We start from the raw sequence: 25,247 nt of genomic DNA, 5'->3' as shown, positions 1-25,247 counted from the left end.
TAATTTCTCCTGCTTTCACACACGAACCAGACAGGAAAGAATGGAGCCAAACCCACATCGTTATGAATGAATTTCTTTGCTTTTAATCTCACACAGTTTAAAATACAATATGAAATCAGGCTACAGTATATAAAAAACTCTCCAGCAAAATGATGGGCCAGCATCAGCTACTAAAATAAACAAACAAAAAACTCCCCTGTAAGAAATTTTTTTTTGCATTTAAAAAAAAAAAAACACACACACACACAGAAACTTACATCGCTACATCTCTAAGCTACCTCAGTTCTGATTTTCAAAAAGCACCTGCTTTTCCTTTTTTTCATCTTGCTTTTTAAATGTTCAGCTTTTAAAAAATATAAATTATATGAAAATACAAGTTGGAAAATAGTCAAACACAATATAACATCTTTTTCACCCCTATACTTCTCAGCTTAAAAAAAAAAGTATTCTAAAAAAAGTTCAATAACTGAGGCAGTATTCCTGATAGAGATAATTTCATTTTAATATATATATTTTATATATGTATATGTATACATATATTCATGGTTCCTCAAAACTTCTTTGGAATGTAGGTAAGAGTTCAACACATTTATATAGACCCCAACAGAGGAGGCAGCATGCACAGCATGGCTAGAACAGAGAAGGTGTTCTTTTCACCGTGAAGATTAGACAGGTTAATGCTCGAAAACCCAGAGTATTCGTCTCCAAAGTGAAGAAAAGCACATCTGATCTTTGAACGCTCCCTCCAACCCCCATAGCCACAAAACCAGGGCTCTGTGCAGGGAAGTCCCTCCCCTGAATGCAAAAGGGAACAAAAGTGACTCTGAACCCTCCAGCCAAAACCACTGCGGGTAAGGCCTCCCCTCCAGGAAAGTCAGAGTTTCACCCAGCTCGACCAGATTGGCCCACCCTTCCTCTGAAGTTGACATGTGTTTTTTAAAAGCATGAATCCAACAATTCTGCTACATTTCCAGTGTATGAACCACCCACCGCTCTTCCTGGGACGGGCTCTGGCCTGTGGACAGAAGGAGGAACAGCATCTGGCCAGATCGACAAGGCTGTCTGAACTCGCACACTAGGTACGCAGACTGAAAACGGTGGACCAAGAGAGAAAGGGCGTCTCAGCAAAGAAGCAGCTGAAGAGCGTGAGGAGGCACTTGCTTACATCTTAGCTGCTACGGAATCACTGCAGGACTTCGACACTCACACGAGGGGAGTTCTCAGCATAAATTTCAAAGGAAAGGTTGATGAGTTGTGCAAGTGATTTTATGCCTGGTGGCAAACAGCAAGCAATGACCGATGCCCGGTCTGAGTTCTACTGTCATCCGACTGAAAGGTGGAAAGACTTCACAAGAAAACCCCAGTATTAGCTCAGCTGCCGTTTTGCACGTCTGCACACACACGCACACACACATCTTTGCCAGTGCCCAACAAAGATCACATAAGCTAAGAGAAAACAATGTAGTCCAAACAGTTCCGCCTAACACTCCCTGAGCAGCTCCTCAAATATTTCAAGAGCTTCATTAAGGCACCTGCATCCAGAAGAAGATAAAAATACACAGCTGGGCGAAATTCTGCCTTTGCTCCCCAAGCGGACACGCAGTTTTACTGCGATGAGGAAATTCATGAATCACAGAGCTCAGTTCCTGACCACGCAGGGTCTGCAAGAGGACCTGGGAGGAAGCAATCCTCTTTAAGATGTGCTAGAAGGTAGTTCTTCCAGTTTCTCAGCTGGAGCCCACGCAGGGCCGGCCCTGAGAAGCCCATCCTACATGTTTCTTCCCTCCGTCATCAAGTCCGTGAAGCCACCCCTCTGTCACCCTCCTTTCCATCGGGCCCCTGTGGAGTGAGGGTGGAGAGAATCTCATTGTGTTAGGCACTTTTCCTCAGTAGTTAGATGTTGGTCCCCTCCACCCCAAACCCCATTTTCAGATGACCCTTCACAACTGCCTCAGATGATCACGTTTGTGGTTCAACTCTGGGGGAACTAAAAAATAGACTCAAATTTCGTGGACCACCTTATTCCTTCACTCAAGCTCCTTTCCTTGTATTTCCTATGCCTTCAAGTCTTCCTTCCTCTGCAGTTGCTAACCTTCACTTACCCCGTGCCTGGATAAAGGCTCCAGGCACGAGGCCCTTGTAGCAGCTGCACTGTTCACCTGGCCGACGCACCCAGTCTCACCTGACAGCCGGCCCGGCTGGCTTAAGCCCTTTGCAGGGAAGCACTGCGCTTCCCCCAGAGCCGGCCAAGCCGCATTTTATTTAGCTTCCAATGCTCCTAGAACCCAGTACGTCTAAAACGGCTTCATCAGACACTCGCATCAGGTCTGCGGTTACCCTTTCCCTCACCAACCAGAAGCAGTGCGTCTCTCTCTGCTGATGAAGTGGGGGGAAGCAGTAAATGTGGGATGCTGGGGAAAATGAGATGCGAAGCAGAAAGCGCAGAGTGTTAGTTTGGAATGACACGCGTTCAGGGCTTACTTCTTAAGACCTGAGGGGTAATGCCCGTGCATACAGATTTGATTCCAAGTCACGTCTGTTACAGGTACAAACAGTAAAGGACCAGGTCAGTCTTCCCCCCGACTCCCTTCCCATGACGTCTGCCGTGCTCCTGTTTACTGTGGTCCAAAACCAGGGCTGCAAAATACATTCAGTTCAAAGACTTAATGCTTCTTAGCTCAATGTTAGGTCCAAACCCCGAGAACACACCAATGACAAGCAAGTAGAGGGCATGATCATAATTTTTAAAAAATTATAGGTGAAATTCACCTACGCAGTTCCCTTGTACCCAAACCAGCATTATTTTTTCCTTCATCTGTGAGTCACATGAATTTGGGGTCCCTGATCTCAGTGACAGCGCTTTGCCTTTCCAGGGGGTCTATATAAACAGTTTCCTTTCACTGTGACAGAATCCTCAGCCGGCCAATAAAAACAAACTTGCATGATACCGCAATACTGAGACCACCTTAGAGCTTAAGACGATTTTTAAGAAAAAAAAAAATACTGGCACAAAATTTAATAGAATAAATTTTAACACAAAAACGGTTTTGGCCCCACCCCACTGAAGTCCATCTTTGTTTTAAAAGTAGGATAAAAGGAAAACAGTCCTGGGTTTTTAGTGCATCCCCCAAACAAAGGTTTTATCCCACCTCCCCCTTTTCTGTCTGCCCAGACCTAAAAACAAAAGCAAATTAATTGCCTTTTATTAGTCTTGTGACTCCTGATGCATCAATTTCTTTTGCTAATAGGTCCTTAACTCAAGACACATTTTTTTATGGATGATTTAAAAAAAAAATGATCAGACACGTTAGTCTCTTCCTCCCTTCAGCCAGATTCTTCAGGCTTCTAAGAAGACCCTCCTCTCTCTCCTGAATATCCGCTCAAGAATTTCTTGTCCCACCCACCCCCGCAAGTCCAGGCTTCCCGTCTCCAAACACACACAACTGCTACAGCCGCAGCTCTCTTAGCTCCCACCCCTGAATGTAAAAAAAAATGAGTTCTGGAAAATTAAAAATAGAATAACAAGGAAAAATTAAGAGTCCGCGCGACGTGGTTGTGCTCCGCAACGTCTCAGCAGGGCCTCCCGGCGCCCCGGCGGGCCCGTCACTCGTCCGCGTCGGGCTTGACGTCCAGCATGGCGTGCAGCTCCTCGGGCGCGTAGCCCAGCAGGCTCTGCAGGTCGCACACGAAGCGGTACACGTAGCGCTTGCCCGCCGTCTTGTGGATGATGTTCTTGTCGTAATAGTAGCGAAGGCCACGGCTCAGTTTCTCATAATTCATCTTGGGTTTGTTTTTCCTCTTCCCCCATCTCCTGGCCACCTGAAATTTAAAATGGAGGGGAAAAAAAGGAAAGGAGAGTAAAAATCTGTATGGGTAATCCATCCACACCTGTTTCTCTGCCTAGGCCTGCCCACTTGTGGTGACCCATGATGTTCAAGAAATGTGCATCCTTGTACATTTGTCCGTTCGTGTACATGCAGCAGCCTTTTCTAACTGATCTCTTCGGAATTCCAGTTTTCACGGATTGGACAAGGATAGCAGTGAAGCTGACTCTTTACATTGATGAAAACACAGTGACCCTGAACTTCTATGGAGTGGAGTAAAGTATCTGATATTAAGAAAAAAAAAAACCAACACTGTAGTCTCCTCTTTCCTGTATTATTAATAGGACGTCCTGGCTTTGAAAGCATGAATTCTAACGTGAGAGACGGAGGACTGAGCTGCCACCACACCTGCATTTCACCGATAGGAAGCATTTTTTTCTGTCCCAGGGCACAAGGGACGTCCTCGTGTCTGGCGGGAGAGAGACGCTCTCTCTCTTTTTCACTGTTTTTTATCCTCAGAATTGGGCGTGGCACAGAGCAACCCCTCACTAAGCGTTTGTTAATGAAAACATGAATTTATAAGTAAATTGTACCAGTCCTCCGAGGCCTCTGGAATTGTCTGATCCCTTCCAGATTCACAGAGCCACAGGCCAGGAAAAGGGGAAAGTCAGAGAAGGCAATTCGCGTTTACGAAGAGCCTACTACATGCCAGGCATTTCCTGGTTACCACATCAGTTAATCCTGGGAAACAAATGGGCAACGCAGACACTCTCTCTATTTTCCATACGGTGATGAAACGAAGGCTCAGTGAAGCCACACAAGTAGCAAGTGGCAGAGCTGGGCTTTGAACCCTGGAATATGTCATCAGACCCACGCCCCCCGTTTCCAGAGTTCTCTCCATCCTCCCTCAATGCAGGACTCTGAGGTCACCCCCTTCTTACCTCATCGGGGTCAGAGAGCTTGAATTCCCAGCCATCTCCTGTCCAGCTGATAAAAGACTGACAGGATTTATCGGTGAGTAATTCCAGAAGAAACTGCCACAGCTGAATTGGGCCGCTGCCTGCAAACACAAGGCATTGTGAATCATTACACCAGATGCTCAGCAGCTAGTCCCGCCCCCCGGCCCCTCCTCGCTCAGTCCATCCAGAGGCGTCATACAGCACCAGTGTTGGAGGAGGGGCTAGGGCCTCAAAAGGACCAAAAAGGTGAAGAATTCCTACCAAAGCAGCACTGAGGACAAAATACCCATTGCTTTATTTCGATCGACTGAAGGATCAGTCCATTTTTATTGCCAAGCAAACTTCAGAAAGAAAACACTCGATCCACCTCTTGAGATATTCTAAGGCAGGCAGCATATTCTTTCTTTGCCTTCAAAATCTAAGTCACTATTTTTGCCTTGCAGAGGAATCAAGGCCTGCAGCAAGGAATGTCTTTGCCAGTTCCAGTCAGAAGTCAAGGTCAAAGTGCCCTCCATAGCAGGGAGCCTTGGATCCCCGATTTGCAAACGAGAAGGATCAATACCCTAGGGTGACCTAACAAAAAAACAGGTTGGAAGTCCTCTTGGTCATAATCTTTGTCTCCCCCACCCTCCCGCTCCCCAGGCCGCCTACAGGCAAGCACCCAAGCTAAGGAAGGGAAGCAGTGTCATTTGGAGGGAAACTGGAGTAAGGCCCTAGCGTGACTTTCCATGAGGAATCCGTCCGGAAGCCACCCTGATGATCAGGAGCAAGAAAAGAAATCTCTCTTAAGAAATGCCGTGGAATTTCTGGGGGCACAAAGATAAGGAAAAGCAGATGCAAGAGCCCTTGTGACGTGACAGATGTCCTGAAGAAGGTACACCGTGAGCACAGACGGCCACTTCAGGACCTCGGACACGCGACACGGAAGGAAAAACCAAATACCCCAAAACTACGAAGATAAGCCCCGGAGTTCAGTCCTCTCCTGGGTCACCACCACAAACCACAGATACGGAGGGTGCAAGGGGGCTGCTTTCAGACCCCTGGCAAAGGAGAACACGAGCAGGAGCTGTGACCTACCGTGCACCTGCCGTGCACCGTCGGAATTAACATGTGACGCTTTATCGCCGTCTTATTTGCCCCTCACAGTAACTCCGTGGGGAGAAGCTGCTGTCATCACGTTGGTTCTTCCCACTTTACAGCAGAGAAAACTGACCCACCGCGTGGCTATCTAACACGTCCAAGGCCGTCAGGTCAGAAGTCGTGTGGCTGGAACCCAGGAAGCCTGACCTCCAAATTCTTCATTTTGACACTTTATTGCCCATAGAAAAGACCAACCCAGAGGCTGGCATCTAAACTGCCCGTTGTGGGCAGCGGCCCCAGGGATGAAAGGATCTGGCTTTCAAAAGACATCTTCTCTCCCCACCCCTCACAGTGAGCGGTCCAGGTTGCTGGACGGCCAGTGGTTCTCCTGACAGTCCGACCACTGCTGACCTCGGAGTCCATCTCCTCAGGTGACACTCCCAGCTCACTCAGGGCCCCCCGTGATCATTGTTAGGCTATTTAACCTCATTACTTCTCCCCCCACAACTTAGCTTAAAATCTTTCTCACACTATTTGTCTCAAAAATCCCTTTGAGGAGCAGGGGCCAATCATATCAAGTGGAGGAAAGGGGAAAAAACGGGGACGCCCATCCTGGGACAGGTCCTGGCCACCAGCAGGGAGCAGCAAGCACACCCCAGGTCCCGGGACCCCCATCCCCTACCCTCGAGACTGTGCACCCACGAAGTGGCAAGAGACCAGCTCACGAAGGAAGGGATGTCAGACAGAAGCATCACTCATGCTCTTGCTGCCACTTTCTGAATTACCTGTCGGAGGCTCCCAGCCCAGCTCCAGCCCACTCTCTGCGTCCATCTGACCACCCCCTCCCGGCCGCGTCTGTGGATGGAGCTGGGGGCAGGGTGAGTCCTGGCGTGCCCGCTCTTCCCCCTCATGGTGAGATTTCCTTTGTTCATTAGGAACATACAACTGTGAAATTCGGGAACTGAGAGCCCAGGTCCTAGGTGAGGTGCTCGCTAACTCTTTTTTTTTCCTGTTTACCGAAGAGAAGAGGGAGGGTAAATAGGAAAACCAGGGCCTAAAGAAAAGCACAGGAACTGGGCTGGGGGGCGGGGAGGGCTCTGCTCGGCTGAATAAGAGCAAAGTCAGAACAGCGGTGATGTCAGCTCCAGTCTCCTTCCCCAGATTCTTCAGGAAAAGTCCCACGGGCCCGCCCAGGGCTAAGGCGCGCACAGCGCTCCCACCGGGCTTTCTGGAAGTCTCTGCTAACCCCGCAGAAAGCCTGCATCGTGATCCCAGATTAAAGGGATCGGTGATCTCTCCCGAAGATCCCTCTCTGGGACATTTCTGCTGACACCTCAACTGTCCTTTCGGTTGTAGGGGCAACAGCAACAGAAGGATATGGGGTGATTTTCCCAGCCAGGAACACTGGGTCACGGCGAAACCTGTGTCAGGGTCGGCTCGTCCCTGGGCTGCACCGGGGCACCAACACCAGAGCCTGTTTCCAGTTACAGTGTGTCACCCCCACCTCGGGTCTGGGTGGGAAAACCAGGGCCACTTGGTGGCCCACAGCTGGGAGGGAGCTCGGGGGCTGGAAGGCATCCTGGAGGTGCCCACCTGCTGACAGCATCCGAGTCCAGGCCCAAGGGACATTCTCAAGTCCCAGATTCAGCCAAAGGCTGACGGAGGCGGGCGGCACTCCCGGATAGAGCTCTCCCGAGGATGCATCTGTATCATGTAGTGTCTGGCTGCCCAAATCCTCAGGGCTGCGGGCCCTATGCGGTGCCTTCTCCTTTATTCTCCACCCCACCTCCTCTCACCCCTGGGCCCAGCCCCATCCACCCACCCAACTGGACTGTGGTCCCAGTGACCTTTGTCCCAGGGAGCAGAGAATGGTCCTAAGAATAGTGCCAGTCATGGGAAGGGGGTGCTGACACACTACATGTGACTCACAATGGTGTCCCTGTCTGGGGGCCCCAAAGCGGTCAACGGCGGCCTTCACCAGGCTGCCCCGGGGTGTCACACATCAGGAATCCAGTGGCATCACTGGGAAACTATGCTTCTCAAGGCGCAGCTCTGCACCACACAACAGAGGGGTCCCTGTTAGAAGGAAGTCTCTCTCCGCAGCGGGGCGGGAGGGAGGCCACCGCACACACACTCGCCCCCCTCCAAAAGCCCCGCCGCCAGCCCCGCCCCGGCTGCGGCGGGGAGTGTCCTCTCCCGGCTTTGTTCTTCACAGCTTCTGGGCAAGAGGACAGCTCTGAGCGCCACACTGCAGTCCCAACCTGACGGACATGGCACCACCTCGGAAGAGAAAGGTGAGCACCTGCGGGGATCTGGGCCAGCAGAGCGAGTCACACAGGGATGCTTCCGCCAGAGGGAACCCCCAAAGCCCTTCAAATGCAAGGCTACAATCCCTCTCTCTCTCTTTTTTTAAGGCAAAGCTTCAAGTAAATGCCTCCTCATTTGGCTGTTTCCTGCCCCTTCGCTTTGTCTAGGGACCGGAAGATCCCCCATCTCTCTGGATGAAGGGTGATTATTTGACTACTATTAGGCCCCTCTTTTTGGCTCCCTTGCTCTAAGGCTAAGACGTGAGCAACGTAAGGAAACGCAAAGCAACAGGCGAGGACAGGACTTCAGGAACGTGCTCCGGACTGTAATCCCTTCCATGTGGCCAACTGTCAATAACTTTCTTCTCATTTTCCAGGCACAAACTCACTGCCGGCGGCGCGGGGTCAGGATGGGACTTCCGCGCTCCGTCCCCAGTGCAGCTGCCAGCTCTCCCTCTGTCACCTATGCCCAGCGCCAGGCTCACGCACCGGAGTTGAGCCAAGGCAGGCCGCCAGCCTGCCATCATGTCTGCTGCCACCAGGATCAAGCCCGGCGGCTCGCTGAATGTCCATCTCTCTCGCACTAGGATACGTGCTCCAAGGGCAGGGCTGTAGCCCGGAGCCTAGGACGGGGCCTCACCTGCAAACACCACCAACCTCAAAGAGCTGTCTGCTGTTGAGTGACTCCAGCGGCCAGCTCCCTGCAAGCTCGAGCTGCATCTGATCGACAATCACCTGCTCAGTGCCAGGCATGGGAGCTGCTCTCGGACAGGGGCCCAGTAAACCGGGACCGAACTGTATGACTCCCAACAAGCTCCTCTGCAGAACGGTGTCAGGGTTTAAAAAGCAGCCCAAGTGACTTCTCTCGATTCAACTGTATTTGGAGTCAAACACTACGGGTGACTCCCAGGCAACATTTCAATCAACATGTGCCCCAAAATAAAAACGACCACACCTCCTGTCCTCTGGGGATTCAGCTGCTACCTTGAGAATCTAATCTCTGTAGCTCGACTCCCCAAGTCAAATCAAAGACCTCAGTGTGGGCAGGACACCACATTTATTTTAACCTATGAAACTCTCATGGTTGGTCACCCTTGCAACGGGGCTCACTCTGCCCCAAGAGCACACATCTGGCAGGTGGTCCTAAAACGGAGGAACGGGACCCACTGGCCCCTCCCTTCCACCCAGGTGTCTCTACCCACAGCCAAACGATGATGGCAAAAACAGAACACTCGAATCCAGAAATGACCCATCTGTTCCCAAGTGTATCTTCCTCTCAAACTACTGCAGGAGTGCCCACCTGGGGGTGGGGTGGGTGAGCCCAGAGCCTCAGCTCTACCCTGCTTCCTGTCAACTCCCTTCTAAGTGATCATTCACAAGAGACCCCAAATCCCGCTATTTCTACTCAGTTGTGATGAAATGAAGTTTGGTGACCAACTGAAGTTTGGAAAGTGTCCTGACACTCTCGTGCCTTCGGGGCCAAACTCAAGGGGAAGCCACACAGTCTTCTTTCTGCCCGAGGATGAATCGGTCAAGAGAGCGTATTGCTGACAATTCAGCTCCCAAAGCCCTGGGAAGATTTTCAAAAGAAGGAAGAGTAGGGGCTGCTTGATATTCCAGCCTGGCTTGATGTCTGTAGATGCCTTTTCCCATTTCTTCTGAGTTCTGGCCCTCCTGCGCCCCCAGTCCTACTCAGTCTCACCTCATCCTGAACACGGGCCACACACAGTACATCCTGTGACCGGCCAATGGCGCCCTGGCCCAGCAAATCAGCGCCCACCAACGTGGTCCACGTTCCTCTGTGGGTGACCAGTAACTCGAGGGCAGCCACTGGGGACACAAGTTCCAGTAATTCAACTTCTAACCACAAAGAACACTCTAAGAGGTACGTGATAAACACACTTCATGAACACCACGAGGGACAGTCACTTCATGCCCTTGCGTTTATGTGATGCTGAAACAGCCAGCCTGTCTGACAAGGGAAGCAAGTTGGAGAACAATTAAACGCAGCCTTTGGCATCAAGTCTGTGCCTCTGCCATGGCAGGCCAAAAGAGAGGAGGAAGCATTTCAAAACATTTAAACAAAAAGACAAACAAGTATGTCAGGCATTGGACCTGTGGACCAAGAGATGACAGCGGATAATAGCCTATATAAAGTTAAAATACACATGCTGGTGAGACATGCCCAAAATAGAGTCAAGTGTCCAGAGTTTTGCTCCCAATTCCTCTTTGATCCACTCAGCGAATTCATGCAGCTCATTTAACCTCTCTGGGCTTTAGTTCATCCATCCCTAAAAATCCCTGCCCCTCCCTACAGCATAGAGATGTAGATTAAGTCCCTATTATTTAAAAAATATATAAATATACACATCTATCTATAAAGAGACGACCACAGCGCAGAGCAGTTTGGGAACAATATGAAACACAACAGTGGAATTAAACCAAAGAATGAAACGACAAAAAACATTTTTAAAAGCAGACTTTTCAAAAGAAGAAGAAGAAGAAGAAAAAGATGGAATTGAAAAAAATAAACAGCAAAAGCAGTAGATAAAACGCAATTATTCTTCTAAGAATTAGACTGGCCTTTTAAGATGGCAACTTTGAAAAAAGAGAACATTAGAAGCTTTGAAAAAAAAAAGGCTCAAGTATATAAATGTAAGATGTTTTAAATATTGTAAATGAGAATAACCAGTGAAGGTCTTTTAAAGTCAGAGATAACTCTGAAGTTCTTGCTCTAATTCAAAGTAGGCAGGCACAGAAGGACAGAGCAGATGCAAACTATTTTGCAAGTGAAAGTGTCACCGACATTTATGGTTTGGGGAAATCTTGGCCACAGACAGACTTAGATCCTCTTTCCCCCAAAGAACTTTTTCCCCCCTAATCATTTATACTCCTCGTCAAGCAGAATCCACCTAATAATTATGTAGGGCTGACCCAACGTGAGTCCAGCATCCCCCACAAATGTCGGCAGTTTGGGTCTAGAGACAGACCCCAGCAGCGTTAACTGAAGACACAGCAGGGAGTCCTGTCCAGCCGCCGGCGGCGCCCCAGGCCACCTGGGCAGGCGGCGTGGTCAGCGGGCGGCGGCCGGCCGGGCCGGCCCACCTGGGACAGATGGAAGTGCGGCTCACTGGGGTCTGCCTGGGCCTGAGAACAAGGCAGTCACACACTTCAGTGTCTGGAGGAAAGGCCCTTGTTTTTGCTTGGGCTCCTCGCACCTGCATGTGCTCGAGGGCACTGTGTGGGGGAGGCTGCGGGGAGGGAGCCCGGTCCTCTCTTAAAGGGGCCGCCTGTGAGCACGCTGCCTCCCCAGGTCCAGCCCGCCACTCACGCGCAGGCGTGGACAGGGAGCCGGCAAGGCCTGGGCCAGGAAGTGGGTTTCTTTAGAGCTTCTCCCCGTGATGTCTTCTAGGTAACTGCCTGCTTTAAGAAGTCACCCGAAATGGCTGAGGTTTGGATTTGAGGGTACAGAGAATTTTGTTTAGAAACCAAAGCAAAAAACAAGTTTTCCTCTAACTAATGTAAATGTCAACAAGAAAATGCCTTCCTCAGTATCTAGGTAACGAGAAGAAAGAAAGATGTTTTTATTGATTAGAAATGGAAGACAGGACTGGAGAAGTCGAAGCCTGCACCATTTCTCAGTCGATTCTCAATATGACTTCTGAGCTTCAGTTTATCCCAGGGGTAGAGCTTCCCCTCGTGTCAAGGACGAGACCAATCACTAGCTATGCACAGTCACAGTCTCGGGGAGGTGGACCAGACTCTAAGTGGTCACTTGAGCGCACAACTTTTCAAGCATCTACCCAGCAGATGACTCCCGAACACCCCTCCAGTGTGAAACATGGCGGCCGGACCGGGTGGGATAACAGCAGAGATGATTAACAGCTTGGAGGCGGCAGAAGAAACACTTTTGTTCCACCAAAATGCGCTGAGCCGAAAAGGTGCTACCCACGCCTTTAGAGAAGAAAGGCCCACGAAGCCAGCCCAGAGGGGCCTCCACAAGAAACTGCACCTACTTGGGCCCTGAAAGGCCAACACCTCCAGGGAGCTGGGCCCTTGGAGCACCTCTCCTGCAGCGCGAGTCCCAGCCTCCCCGCCGAGCTCGAACTTTCACATTCACCCACCTTCGGACAACTTTCACTCTCATTATCTCTCAGGGAGAGGTGAGTCACACAGCCAACAATGCAGTTCGGCGAGTTACAGTCAACATTAGGCACTGAACCCAGAGGCCTGTCATTGGCCACCAAGGGCGTCGGGACAGTGATCTGGAGTCTTGCTGCCTGAAGAGCCAGATGCCACAGTGATCAGTCAATCAGGGCTGAAGTGGCCACGAACGTGCTGCTCAGCCCTCTGGCCACAGGGAGCACAAGTGACCCCCTCCCAGCATGTCCCCACCAAGGCCACATGTCCCGGGGCTGCTCCGCCCAGGGCCTGGGCAAGGAGGGTGCACGGGCCATTCCCGCAAGGTGCGTGGCCCTCCACTGGGCAACTCTGACTGAGGATTCCCACCAGCCTGGCCACACCTTCCTTGGAATTGAGCCACAGCCTCAATTCCTACCCAGTTCTCAGGCCGGCCTGCAGCCTGGCCTGAGGCTCCCCTCCTGCTCTCGCTCTCCCAACTCTGTCCTTCACAGGTCTTCTCCCTCCCAGTACATTTCTTGCAAGTCTAATGGTGTCCGGGTATCTGCTGCTCCGCAGACCCAAACTAACATGCTATGAATGTTGGATTTTTTCCTACTCATTGTCTTACATTGTGAAAAGCATCTTCTTTATTGTTTGCACTGTGACTTTGGGCTAGACTTCTTCTCTCTCTGAACCTCAATTCCCTCATTTGTACAATGAGGATAATAGAAATTTGCCCAGGAGGGTGTTGGCGATGGTTAAAAAAAGTGGTTGCATATGGAAGAGTCTAGCACACAATAGGAACTCAACAGACACGTGGGTTGAGCTGAATAGCTGAAGTGACCTCATCTGATAGTAAATATCTGCTGTGCCCCAAGGACACTGCCAGCAAGTACTGGAATTCTGCAATCATCCTCTGACCTCAAGGAATGCAGAATTACATTGGAAAGACAGGTCTGGAGAGTAATATGATGTAGTGGCAACAGCTGGCACCTAGACAGTGCTTCCGAGGAACTGTTCCGGGTGCTTTTCCATAAACTATTCATTTAATTCCCACAACAATCCTATGAGATAGCAACTGCTATTATGACCATTTTCCAGATGAGACAACCGAGGCACAGAGATGTCAGCTTGCCCACGGTCACACAGGTGGTCAGTGGCAAAGGCAGGACACACAGCTCCAGAATCCATGCTCTAGTCCAACATGATGAAGCCTCTGAAATGTAATCAGTGGTCGGGCAGCCTGGCTGGTGCCCTTTCCTGTGCCTGGACTTAAATCTGAAGGCATAAAACTGACAGACCTGGTGCTGATAACCATCCCACCTGCAGGCATCACATGAAAGTCACTTTAGGGAGAACAAGGAGGGCTACACAGCTGACCCTTGAACAATGCGGCTTTGAACTCTGCAGGTCCACTTTTATGTGGATTTTTTTCTTAATATGTTGGAAAATTTTCTGGAGATTTGCAACAATTGAAAAAAATCTCAAAGACAAACTACATAGCCCAGAAATATCAAAAAACTAAGAAAAACTCAGGTATGTCAGGAATGCACAAAATATATGTAGACACACGTATAACGCACAAAATGTATGTTTAACAGCTGTTTATGTTACCAGGTCAGCAGCAGGCTCGTAGTTTAGTTTAGGGGGAGTCAAAAGTTATACTCAGATTTCCGGCTATGCGGGGGTCCCACCCCTGACTCCCGTGATGTTCAAGGGTCAGCTATAGCTTCTGTCTCTTTTTCTTTTTTAATTGAAGTAGAGTTGATTTACAATGTTGTGCTAATTTCTGGCATACAGCATAGTGATTCAGTTAAATGTACATATTCTTTTTCACATTCTTTCATTATGAGTTATTACAAGCTATTGAATATAGTTCCCTGTGCTGTACAGTAGGACCTTGTTGTTTATCTATTCTGTACAAAGTAGTTCATATCTGCTAACTCAGCCATAAAAAAGAATGAAATAATGCCATTTGCAGGAACATGAATGGACCTAAAGACTGTCATACTAAGTGAAGTAGGTCAGACAGAGAACGCCAAATACCATGATATCACTTAGATGTGGAATCTAAAAAAAGGACACAAATGAACGTATCTACAAAACACAGACTGTAGCTTCTCTTGAATGGAGTCTCCATGCTGAGGAACCACTGGTCTGTCAGCGTCCAGAGCAGGGAAGACATCCAGGGAACCAGGAGATGCCAAGGGGCAGAACCCGGGACTTCTGGCAGAGCCCTTCCCGGCAGGGGCTGCGGGAGTTTCCAGGCCAACAGGGACCTGTGTGGAGGCCTCGGCGGCATACTGGCTGAGATCTGCTCTGTGGAAACATTTTACTTCAAAGACAAAAAGGTGGAGCTTCAAACTGGAGACGGAGTGGAATTCCAGAACAGTCACCACCCAGTTCCACCACTTGGAGTTAGGTTTTGTTAAAGAAACAGTGGCCCCCAAACGGTGAGACTCAGAGACTCTTCTAAAGCAGGTTGGGGGGGGGCTGTACCCAGAAAAGGTGGGTCAACTTGCGCCTGTCCCGCCTCCCCACCCAGGCACCCACCAGGCCCAGGTGGCTGTGAACAACCCCGGGTCTGAGATTTATTTTGCCAAGGATGAAGGAGTCTCTCTGCCCCAAAGACGGTGCGCCAGGACCCCGGAGGGGGCTCAGCCAGCTGTGGGCTTCAAGGGCAACTGACGGAAGCAGGTAACCTCCCTTTCCACTCTTTCAAAAGCCATTTAGAAGAAAAAAAAAATTCATAGTGAGGCCAAAACCTCCCACGGTGTGATCTTTTTCCACTGGTGGCAGATGATTAAGACGAACTGCCACGCAGCGAACCGGGGAGGAGGCAGAGGCACCAGGCCAGGGGCCTTCTCCTCCCGCTCAGCTCAGCTCCGCCAGGGGAGCCTTCCTTTCCCGGGCTCCACACTGTTACCCCGTCCAGATCACCGCGGAGCGGCAGCACGCCACCCCGTCACCCCAAGTGCACGCCACGCACCTCCCTCCGGGGCCGCCACCCCGCACGGCCCCGAGAACCCGGACGCCCCAGCTTCTGAGCTGGGCGCTGGGGGCACGGCTCCACGTCGGGGGCTGTCTGGCAGCTCCTACAACCTGCTGCTCATGGGGGTCTGAGGAGGAAAGGGGAGACACTCTGTTCCTGCCTTTCTCATTTCTAAGTTCTTTCTTCCCAGCCACCCAGGGGCTGCCCAAGGAGGCTCTACGCTGAGACTCTGGATGCCGACGGCTCCCTGGAAGCCCTCAGGCCAGCCCGCGCCCTGCCTGGGCCGAGAAGCTCGGGGCCCCTGTACAAGGCAGCCACCGCCCAAAACGGACACCAGAGTTCGGTGCTCAGGTCCACAAGCCGCTTCTTCCCGACTTTAGTCCATTCACACTGTCTTACCAACAGCTTTTATAGGGAGAGACTGTATTCTAGAGCTTGGCTCAGGGACTGACCGCCCCCCTTCCAATGAACAAGCCCCAGGTTGTTCCCAATAACACCCCCACCCCGGGTTTAGATTAAACTGGACTCTCCTGCACAAATTCACAGCACAGGTCTCATCTGCTCCGCTGACCCCCTCTGTCTCCTCACTGGGTCCCTCCAGAAGCTCCCGCGGTTGTGGTCAGTGCCCGAGGACACCGGGATGATTTTGCAACCCAACTTTCCTTCAGAAAACTGTGATTTCAGGTAATGCTGCCAAATCTCGGGTTTCATTCTGAATTGACGGGCTCTGAAGCATGTCCTTTTGCAGGAAAGTCGCTCTTTTTCAAAAACATGTTTCAGCCAGAGCTTTAGATTACTGAGCTCCAAAACTCAGTCACGAGCCAGAGCTCCACGGTTCTGGGCGTGGCCCAGGGACTCTGTTATTCAGTGACGGCGGACAGGCTGGAGTTTATCCAGGAAGCAGAAAGAAGAAGGTTTACCTCAGGCCAGAAGGAACTGGAGAGGACGGGCAGGGGAATGTCTAGGGCTTCTATTTCTACAAGACTGATCGCTATACTGTGTGATGTCTCACACATAGATATTTGAAAGTTGAATTCCAGATAGTCCCAAATTGAGCCTTTAGGAAACTGAGTCACAAATCTACAGAGCATGGGAAAGCATAATTTCCTTGCAGTGAACAAGTAAGTGGCTTTGGGCTTAGCTTTCTGCAGGCTCCGGGATGAAAAGACCCTAACCACGCCATGAACCATGGCAACTCCAAACATGGAGAGATGTCCAGACACCTAGAGAGGCCCCCACAGGCCGGCTCAGCGACAATCAGAAGTGACAGGAAAGGAATCCTTGTCTGCGCAACAGAAGTCTGGCAAACTGGAGGGGCGTTTGATAAAGGTGATTTACAGACCAATAGCTCCACCCCCTCCTGCGTGCCCCCACCCCCCCACACACACACACACGCAGCGTTAATTAGTGACCAGCAAGAGACAAGGGCCCTAATCTACTCTATCTCGGGAGCAACTGAGATAACCTCTGAGTGTCCTCACTCCATCATACAGAGGAAGAGTCCGTACTCAGGTGAGACAGCTGGCACTCACGGTTCCAGGCAGGAGTTACCTTCCGGCAGAAGGCCTTGAATAAGTCATTTTTTTCTGCCTCATTTTCATCATCAATAAAAGGGGCCTTGAGAGGCAGAGAGGAAGGGACACCACTATTTGACAGTCTGCAGATTCTTCTACACCTACTGAAACTGGAAAACAAACAAACAAAAATCAGAGATGCCCCTGTTTGTCAAGGATCTAGAAAGCATTCTGTTTAGATCCATCAAATTCGTAGCGAACACTGGGCCACTGCTCTCAGACTGTGTGGTAATCAGATGGGGTTCACGATGGATCTTTGAACAAAAGAAAACAGAGCTTTCTGATGGTATCGGCTTTGGGAGCCATAAGCAGTCCCAGCAAGGGAAGAAGGTACATTTTGGCGGAAGCCGGCACTGCTTTTGATGTGTTCTAAACCCAGCGAACAGGCAGGCTTTCAAGCCATGTTATCTGCCCTCACATCTTGACCTAATTTGACGAGTTGCCATGGGAGCCCCAGTGAAGGCTGGTGCAATTTTCTTATCTTTGGAGGAAGAACATAACTGTGCAAGAGAAGGTGAAAATTCGGTTTCTAACTGATTTCCACACTTAGAGCGCAGTAACTAAGAGAGCAGACGAAGAAGTGAAACACACTCCCTCGAGGGCAAGACGGACAAAGACATGGGCTGCTCATGCGCTAGCAGGGAAGTTAATCTGCGCCCCAGCTCAGGAACTCTTTGTCTGCATCCTTCAGTTCAGGCCAAATAACAGGGATGTAAAAAGACACAGGGCTCCCACTGCGTGGCCACACTTACTCTATAGAATAGTTGAATCTGAAGGAGTCAGATTTAAAAAAACAGAAAAGAGGGCAGAATTTGAGATAGAAAATAGGTGTGATGTTTATGAGCAATAAAAAGTTTTGCCAACACTTCTACAATGATTTCCACTTTCCAAGGTACTCTGGCAAACTTCAGCTCATCTTAGCCTATCTGCGGGGAGTCAGAGAGCCGTTAATAAAAGCATCGGTCACTGCATGCTCCCCGGGTGGTGGCGAGGCTGCGTTGGCCTGTTCCATCCCCTCCCCTACTCCCCAGGATGTATCTGAAACGAGAAGGGGTCCCAGCGAGGGGCAAAATACAGTTTGCAAATGAACTCATCTACAAAACAGAAACAGACTCACAGACACAGAGAACAAACTTATGGTCACCAGGGGGTACAGGGGGTGGGAAGGTGTCAGTCAGGAATTTGAAGTTTGCACCTCCTGGGGCGGGATGGAAATGGGAGCTACCTTGATTACGGTGGTGGTTTCATTGATGTGAACATCTATCAGAATTCATCCAATTGTACACCTGAAGTGTGTGTGGTTGACTATACAGGAATCATACACAATAAAGGTGTTTCAAAAAATACAGCTTGTACTGTGGGCAGGAGATCTTCCCCAGGCACTGGACACAGGGGGAAAAAAGCCACCCAAGCTTGGGCCACCCCCGACACGCCTAAATCCTGACCTTCCTCCAACCACAGCAATAAGAAAATCTAGTCCAAGTCTAAGGACAATCACAATATCTTGAATTTGTCAAAACCGTGGACCTCCCAGGGCTACAAGCACTCGTCTGCGCTCAGAAACACTTGCTGAAATAATTGATTTGCTGCACTGAGCTTTCCCCCCCACGTCTAGCACGACGTCTAGCACTCATTTTGTTTAATGAATTGATTTAGTTCCATTACATCTTCACAGATCTCCTACCACCAAGGTAAGGAGGAACACTCCACTTCACTAAAAGTAGAAAAGGGTACAAGGCAAATTTGCCTAAAATCACACAGTGTGTCAGAGCTGGGAGCGGGCACAGAGGGCTTCCGTTTTCCCCGCTACTGTTTGCTCTGCCATCTGAGATGGTTTGAAAAGTTAAATCTCCCTTAGGTTATAAAGAAGAAACAACTGAATGGGAAGATCCTTAAAAAAATTGTTTTTAAATTCAAATGACTTGAGTCCTTGAGATCTCTAACTGATTTAACACCCTCTCTTTTCTGCCACTCACTGAACATTTTGTTTCCTTAGAGAGAAAGAGAAAAAGACAGGAAGGAAGGAAGGAAGGAAGGAAGGAAGGAAGGAAGGAAGGAAGGAAGGAAGGGAGGAGTCCCCATTAAAAATAATCTACCCAAAGAAGGGGTGACATCAAATGTAACTCAGACCTCCAGGACATCCCTGTATTTGTCCTGAAAAGCTCTGGATGCTCTGATCTGCTTGGCTCTGAGTTGGGGCTGCCAGACAAGGCTCACAGGGGGCATCTTGGCGTTGGCTATCTAGACGGCAGGTCAGCTAGGCAGGTACCTAATCTGTACTTCACCCTCATTCCTAGTTCTTAGAATTTCCAATTCATCCTTTCCCTTCTCTCCATGAAACAGGGACACTTGGAGAGACTCCCAATGCTCAGATGATTCTTGTCAAGATCATCTCAGCCCAAACCCTCTAAATCACCCTTGCAGACTATTTGCTCTGCGGGCTTCTCCCATCTAGAAAGTCCAAGAACCCAGACAGGTACCCCTTTCAGAGGAGTTTCTATGTGGGTGGAGAGCAGGCTTTCGCCATTTCCAGAAACTTCGAGACTTTCTATAGTGTAACCACAGATCCTCACCAGAATCTTATCGCATGAAGGGTGACTCAGTCGGAAGGCTTTCTTTGGCCATAACCCAAAATCGAGAACTTGAAGTCAGCTCATTTAATCTCATGATGCACAAAACCCCCTTAACTAGTAAAATTTTCAGAATTCCGCACCACGGTAAGAGCGAATGATGAAGACAGCCACGGGAGAAGAACTGTGATGGTGTGTGCTGACGGTGGTTATGGCAGAGATCATGTCAGAGGAAACGAGAAGATGCCTTTACTAGGGAGACGCTGCGGAGGATTCGGTCCTGGAAGCGAGCGTGGCGGGAGGAGAGCTGGCCTTTCACACGTGGGCAGTGACAGAGCAGTGTTCCTGCTCCACAGGAACGGAGGCAAACAGGACCAGCTAGAGATGCCACCCCGTCCACAGCCCACAGGCTCATTTCAGAGTGACCTCGGCCTCTCCCCTTCCTCACTGAAGCAGTACTTCTCTCCTCCTCCATCACTGCCTCCAACTGGAGTCCAGTTCTTAAAACACCTAAGAGTTACCAACAGGAGCCAGCGCTCTTGGACATCTTGAAAGAAACTTAATACGCTTCTGTCATTCCAGGCGTCACTAATGGAAAGGGCAGCCTTTCCTTGTCTGCTATCTAAGATAGGAAAGGGGTCTCCTGCGAAGCAGCAAGTTCCCACTTACTAGTGATGTTCAAGCAAGGACTTGGGGGGATATTGTAGAAAGAACAGAGCAGGGGACCTTGAAGTTCCTTTCTGGCCCGTGACTCTATATATGGACCTTCTTGCTACCTCAGAACCCAAGCATAATTCTTGAGCACCTCTCTGTGCACTGAACTGCACCAGGAGATGTGGGGGAAAGAGACACAGCCCCATCCCTGAGGGAGGAGCAATCTTTCCACGTCACCCGGCTTTCCTGGTGAACACCTGAGATTTCCCTCCCACAAGAACAGGGATGTAACACCTTCTTAAAACCAGACAGATCCCTCACTGGAATCACCAATTTTGCTGTTTGTCTTCATCCACACAAAGGGTCCCCACGTGGTGACCTGTCCAGGGGGGTCAATGAGAAGAGAAGGGAAGCCGAGACCATGGCTGAGCAATCCAAGCCTAAAACAAGCTCTATTTGCAACACGATGTCTAATTTTTAGAAAACACTCCAATCTTAGAGAAAGGCTCTGATAATTAATAGATTCATGCTCCTTGGATGGTTCTCAGAGTAACTCTTTGAACGCTTCCAAGGGGAGGCAGCTTATGCGCCTCAACTTGTCTGGACAATGAATTGTTTTGCTCTGTGACCAGGTTCTCCATCAAACCCCAAGCCCTCAAGACACATCTTCCTCTCCCCGTGATCTTTCTTTGTGCTCCACTACTACAACTTTCACACCTGAAAAAAAGACAAAAACAGAACCAGAGCCAGGATCTGGCCGGAGAGAGGGTGACCGAGGACACTTTTCCCATTTGAACACCTGCCTAGGGCTGAGGGCTCCACTCAGAGGAGTCCAGAGTGCTGGCCCTTCCGCAGCGGCTCTGAGACATGTCCAGGCTGGTTTTGTGTTTAGAGAGACTCCCCGAGGGCAGGCGAGGAGCAGCCCCTCGGTGCTAGGCCCCAAGGCAGAGTTTCCAGAAGCACCAACTCAACAGCGTTCCCTTCCCCCAGATGGTGGGAAAGGTCCAAAACCTTAAGTTTTCCCTCACACTCTTGGAAGGGGTCCCTTGGAAGAGAATGATACCACTCGCTTCCAAAAACCAATGGCCAGTCACAAGCAGAGCGGCTCGAGAGACTGACCCGCCTCTCAGAGTCTTCTCCTCCCCCCACCCACCCCGGACCCCCGGGCAGAAAGAGGCTGACTTCAGGGTCTGGGGACTCGGCTTCCAGGGAGCCCGCCCCACAGCTGCCACCAGCGACCATGGAGGCAGGGCAGGCGCCTACCTGTGTAGCCCGCCAGGGCCGCAGCGGGGATGACAGGCTTGTCCTTGTTGAGGTCAGCACGGTCACGCACATAGTCCTTGAAGGTGCCCTTGGGCTTGTGGTTGGGCAGGGCGGCTGGATAGTCCTCGGAGTCGAAGCTGTCGTAGGAGGGGACGCGCTGCAGGCTGTTGAAGGAGGACTGGCTGCTCCAGGACTGGGTGAGGCGGTCACAACTGTCGTAGCTCTCGATGCTCTCGAAGGAGTCCTGGCCCCCGAGCTTACCTGGAGGAGGAGGAGGAGGCGGGAGGAGGAGGAGGAGGCGGGAGGAGGGCGGGGAGGAGGGATGGGAAGAGACATGGTAAGACCCTCTCGGTGGGGATCCCCAGGAGGGATGGAGGGAGGGAGCGGCCAGTGGAGACGCCTGGCCCTGGTCTGCGAGCCCACTGCCGTGGTCCCGTCCTGTTTCAGAGCTCCCAGGACAGAGATTCAGAGTCCAGGGCTGCTCGTATCTGACAGCGGTGCCTGGGACCTCCAGAGCCTAGAGCCAGGAATCTACAGGCTGAGAACCACACCTGTGATGATGGGATTTCTGGCTGATGAGCTAGACCCTATGTGGATGAAGGAATTTGCACAGCGCAGGCTCAATTCAGTCCGTCTTCTAACTCGGGCCAGTGAGATGATTCCAAGAGGCTCAATTTGGCAAAATATTTTGGTCATAAGGAAAAAAAAGTTCCATTAGACTAAGACCAGATTGACCTCTTTTGACCCTGGAACTAAAATATTACTCTGTAGCCTTTTTTGCAAACCCTATTTTAAAGCGAAATACGTGGAGAACCGAATCTATGCCTTCTCAAATAAAGTCAAAGAAGTTACGAGATGCTTTTCCCAGGAGATGAAACAAGAAAACACTGGCATCCCTTTACACAGAAATCTATATTCTTTATCTCCTCCAAGTACACTTCTGTATTTGAAATTTGTACTTTACTGGGGAAGTGTAGGCAATAAAAAAACCAGAGAAACCAGCTAAAGAGTTAAAGTCCACAGCAGTGTCAGAAAGCCTCTACTCTGTGAGTTGCTTAAGGCATTCTCCACTGACCACAAGATCATGCAAGTTCATTAATTTCCCAAACCAGGTTATAAACAGCTGCTAGGATTGCATAATGGCTCCGAGAGAAATTTCCATTGGCAAAAAGGCCATTACAAAGGAGGCTAACAAATAAAAAAAGAAAAGAAAAGAAAAGAAAAGAAAAGAAAAGAAAAGAAAAGAAAAGAAAAGAAAAGAAAAGAAAAGAAGAAAAGGGGGGGGCGGGGGCGGTGATGAAAATAAATGCATGTAAATGCTGAAAAGGCTCCCAGGAATATTTTTTTTGTTTTACTTCCAGATACTTTTCAGGCAACCTAAATTACATCACGGGAGATGAAATGGCCAATTCAATTCAGCAAAGTCAAGAGGCCAAAGGATGTGACAAACATGTGTGCAGAAATACCTGTGAGTCAGGGCCGGCTCGTCTACAGCAGTGTTTAAATCCCAGAATAAGATTGGCACATACAGCATAATACTAGTGTATTTCTGGTATATTTCTCCCCTCATAACACAGGAGGTTAGTTAAAACAATGAGATCCAAATATTCAATTTTGGTGTCCAAACCAAAATTAAATATATAGTAATTAGGAAGGAAGATATGTTGCTTCCAAGAAATTTTTAAAAGTCCCAGATAAAAGATACTCAGTTAAATAAGTAATTTTTGCATCATCTACTTATATAGATTTCCTGAACCTCTTATCCCCTCCAGGACTGCTGGGAACAGGAACACGGTGATTTATCTGCTTCATCTGCTTCCTTCCTCTAGCCATCCATTCAAAGAAGGGTCCTCCCCAGAAGGCACACGAAGAGCTTCCCGGAGTTACCAGCCCTGGCCACTCAGCCCACTGTCAGATTGGCAACTTTTTACTAGTATTAAAAATGAAGGAATTGTCCCTTCCAGAAATTCACATGAAAAGACTCAAGAAGACAGCCCACGGGCAAGAATGTCACAGCCTCTTTTTCAACAGAACAGGAAATTTTGCGGCCTCTTATAAAAAGGTGTTTGCTTAATGGTCAGTCAGCGTCTCTGCGAGAGAAGCAGCACTAAAGCCCTAAGCAAGACAGCCGATACTTGGATGAAGAACTCCCCACCAAGCCAGCGCTGTTCAGGCTGCCTTTCCACTCGAGTGTCTCTGAGATGATGCTATCCATCATTTTTATATTTGGAGAGCGTGGAGACTGGAATTTCCACAAGCAAGACAGTGGCGTTTCCAAGGAGTCCCAGCAAGCAAGGGCCCTGAACCAGGCCGCGACCGCTCTCTGGCAGCCGCTCAAACAAGAGCCAGATGCAGCTCTGCTGAGAGCTGCGGTCCGGGGCAGGACGCCGCTTTCGTTTCAGCTCTCTTTCACAATCCCGGAGCTGGGAACCTCACTTACGGGTATTTTCTCCAAAAACGGGTTGACTCCACCCGGATTAGACACTCAGTTGTGCTACCGTGCTCACGCAGGGACGCACACGTCCTCTAAGACGTCCCCTGGCCCGCTGTTCCAAGAAGCGTCCCCGCCAGGTCCTCCCAGAGCCGTCTGCCTCCACCCAGCAGACCTCAGAGCACGCAGAACAGTAGGCGGGGCGGCCCCACGGCGCCCCACCGAACAGACCAGCACAAAGGAGACAGCTCTCCGAGTCCGGATGAGTGGGACACAGAAGCACTGTGTACACCCCAGTGCGGTATCCGAACACTACGATTATTGTTAGTAACAGCCCGCTCACAGCCATGCTTTCAGTCCGGACCAATCCTCCCAGGTCTGATTCACACAGCCCCTGGAGCAGGTCTGGAGGGCAGCACCTCCAACACGCAGGAAGCAGCCATGAACAAAACGGTCTCTCCCTCCAGTCCGTGCGGTGTGAGCTTGGGGAGAAGCAGGGAGAATGAGGCGAGAAAGGAGCCCCTCCTGTCCCTTCACACAGGACACTGTCTGGCCCATCATCACACATGGGGGTGGGGGGCGGGTCCGGGGTGGTGGGGACTGAAACCAAGGCCCAAGAGAAGGTGAGGGAGACAGGACAATGACATGCAAAGCCAGACGCAACTGGAAAACCATGTGTAGTGGGTCTACCCCAAGTGACAACGCGGACGGGCCCCCACGCACACTCACAGAAAGCCCCACGAGGAAGAAAGTGGTTCTGTTGCTGTGACTCGCCTGTGCAAAAAGGTACACATACGTGTGTAGGTATTTAAATAGACAGGCATCCAAAAATAAAAGGGTCAGAAAGGGGAAGGCAACACTGGTCCCACCCATCCCCTTCGGTCTGAAACACAAACACCCCAGGGCCCTAAGAAGGAAGATTATAGGTTCCGATTTTGCTGGGGACTTTCCCTCTGCAGGCCTGCCGGTCACCCTGGGGCCTGCTGGGAGGAAGTGGGAGCCTGAACACTCGAAGGAGAGGGCAACGTATATGGCCCAGAGGCCTCTGGGCCTCAGAAGAGGGTGCAGGTCATCACTGAGCAGAAATCACCATCACCCCGGCCAGGCCTGACCTCTGTGACTACAGCCCTCGCAAGCACCCCTCGAACGGGCTCTCTCCTGCTGCTCTTCCTGTTTGTAATTCTTCCCCGTTTATCCACCAGAACAGACATCTTTTTCAGCTCTTTAGAAATCAGCTAGTTCTCCCTGGCTGAACAAGTCCCTCCCTGCGATTGCCTGCACTTTTCCCAGAAACAAAACCATCTGGACACTTCACTCAGTGCCCTGTGCCTCTGAGTGTTTACGTTCCGATCTTAAAAACTGAGTGCATTCAACTTTTTTTCTTGCTTTACAGAGTCAGCCAGCTCTATTTTGAAATGTTTGTTTCACTGTCAGTGAACATTTGATCATTTCATAGCAGTCATGTCAACAGG

The 25,247-nt window shown here is 50.2% G+C and overlaps 1 protein-coding gene across 5 annotated transcripts in view; it reads right to left on the bottom strand.

Annotated features, from left to right (window-relative positions):
* Positions 1 to 60: 60 nt before the first annotated feature.
* ETS1 (ETS proto-oncogene 1, transcription factor) overlaps positions 61 to 25,247 on the bottom strand; it is a 121,965-nt gene continuing 96,778 nt past the window's right edge. For 3 of the 5 annotated variants that reach the window (XM_032472603.1, XM_032472605.1, XM_032472604.1), the window contains 3 exons: positions 21,345 to 21,605; positions 4,766 to 4,884; positions 61 to 3,819 (listed from right to left, as the gene is read on the bottom strand). In XM_032472603.1, coding sequence (XP_032328494.1) covers positions 3,604 to 3,819; positions 4,766 to 4,884; positions 21,345 to 21,605 — 596 coding nt within the window. In that variant the 3' untranslated portion in view covers positions 61 to 3,603. The remainder of the gene's footprint in view (positions 3,820 to 4,765; positions 4,885 to 21,344; positions 21,606 to 25,247) is intronic. The other 2 variants (XM_014556740.2, XM_006181713.3) reach the window with 1 other exon arrangement.

The sequence above is a fragment of the Camelus ferus genome, chromosome 33 (genome assembly GCF_009834535.1).
Source record: "Camelus ferus isolate YT-003-E chromosome 33, BCGSAC_Cfer_1.0, whole genome shotgun sequence".
NCBI classification, from domain to species: Eukaryota; Metazoa; Chordata; class Mammalia; order Artiodactyla; family Camelidae; genus Camelus; species Camelus ferus.
The sequence above is the reverse complement of the archived record's forward strand: the minus strand, read 5'-3'. Positions and strand labels throughout refer to the sequence as shown.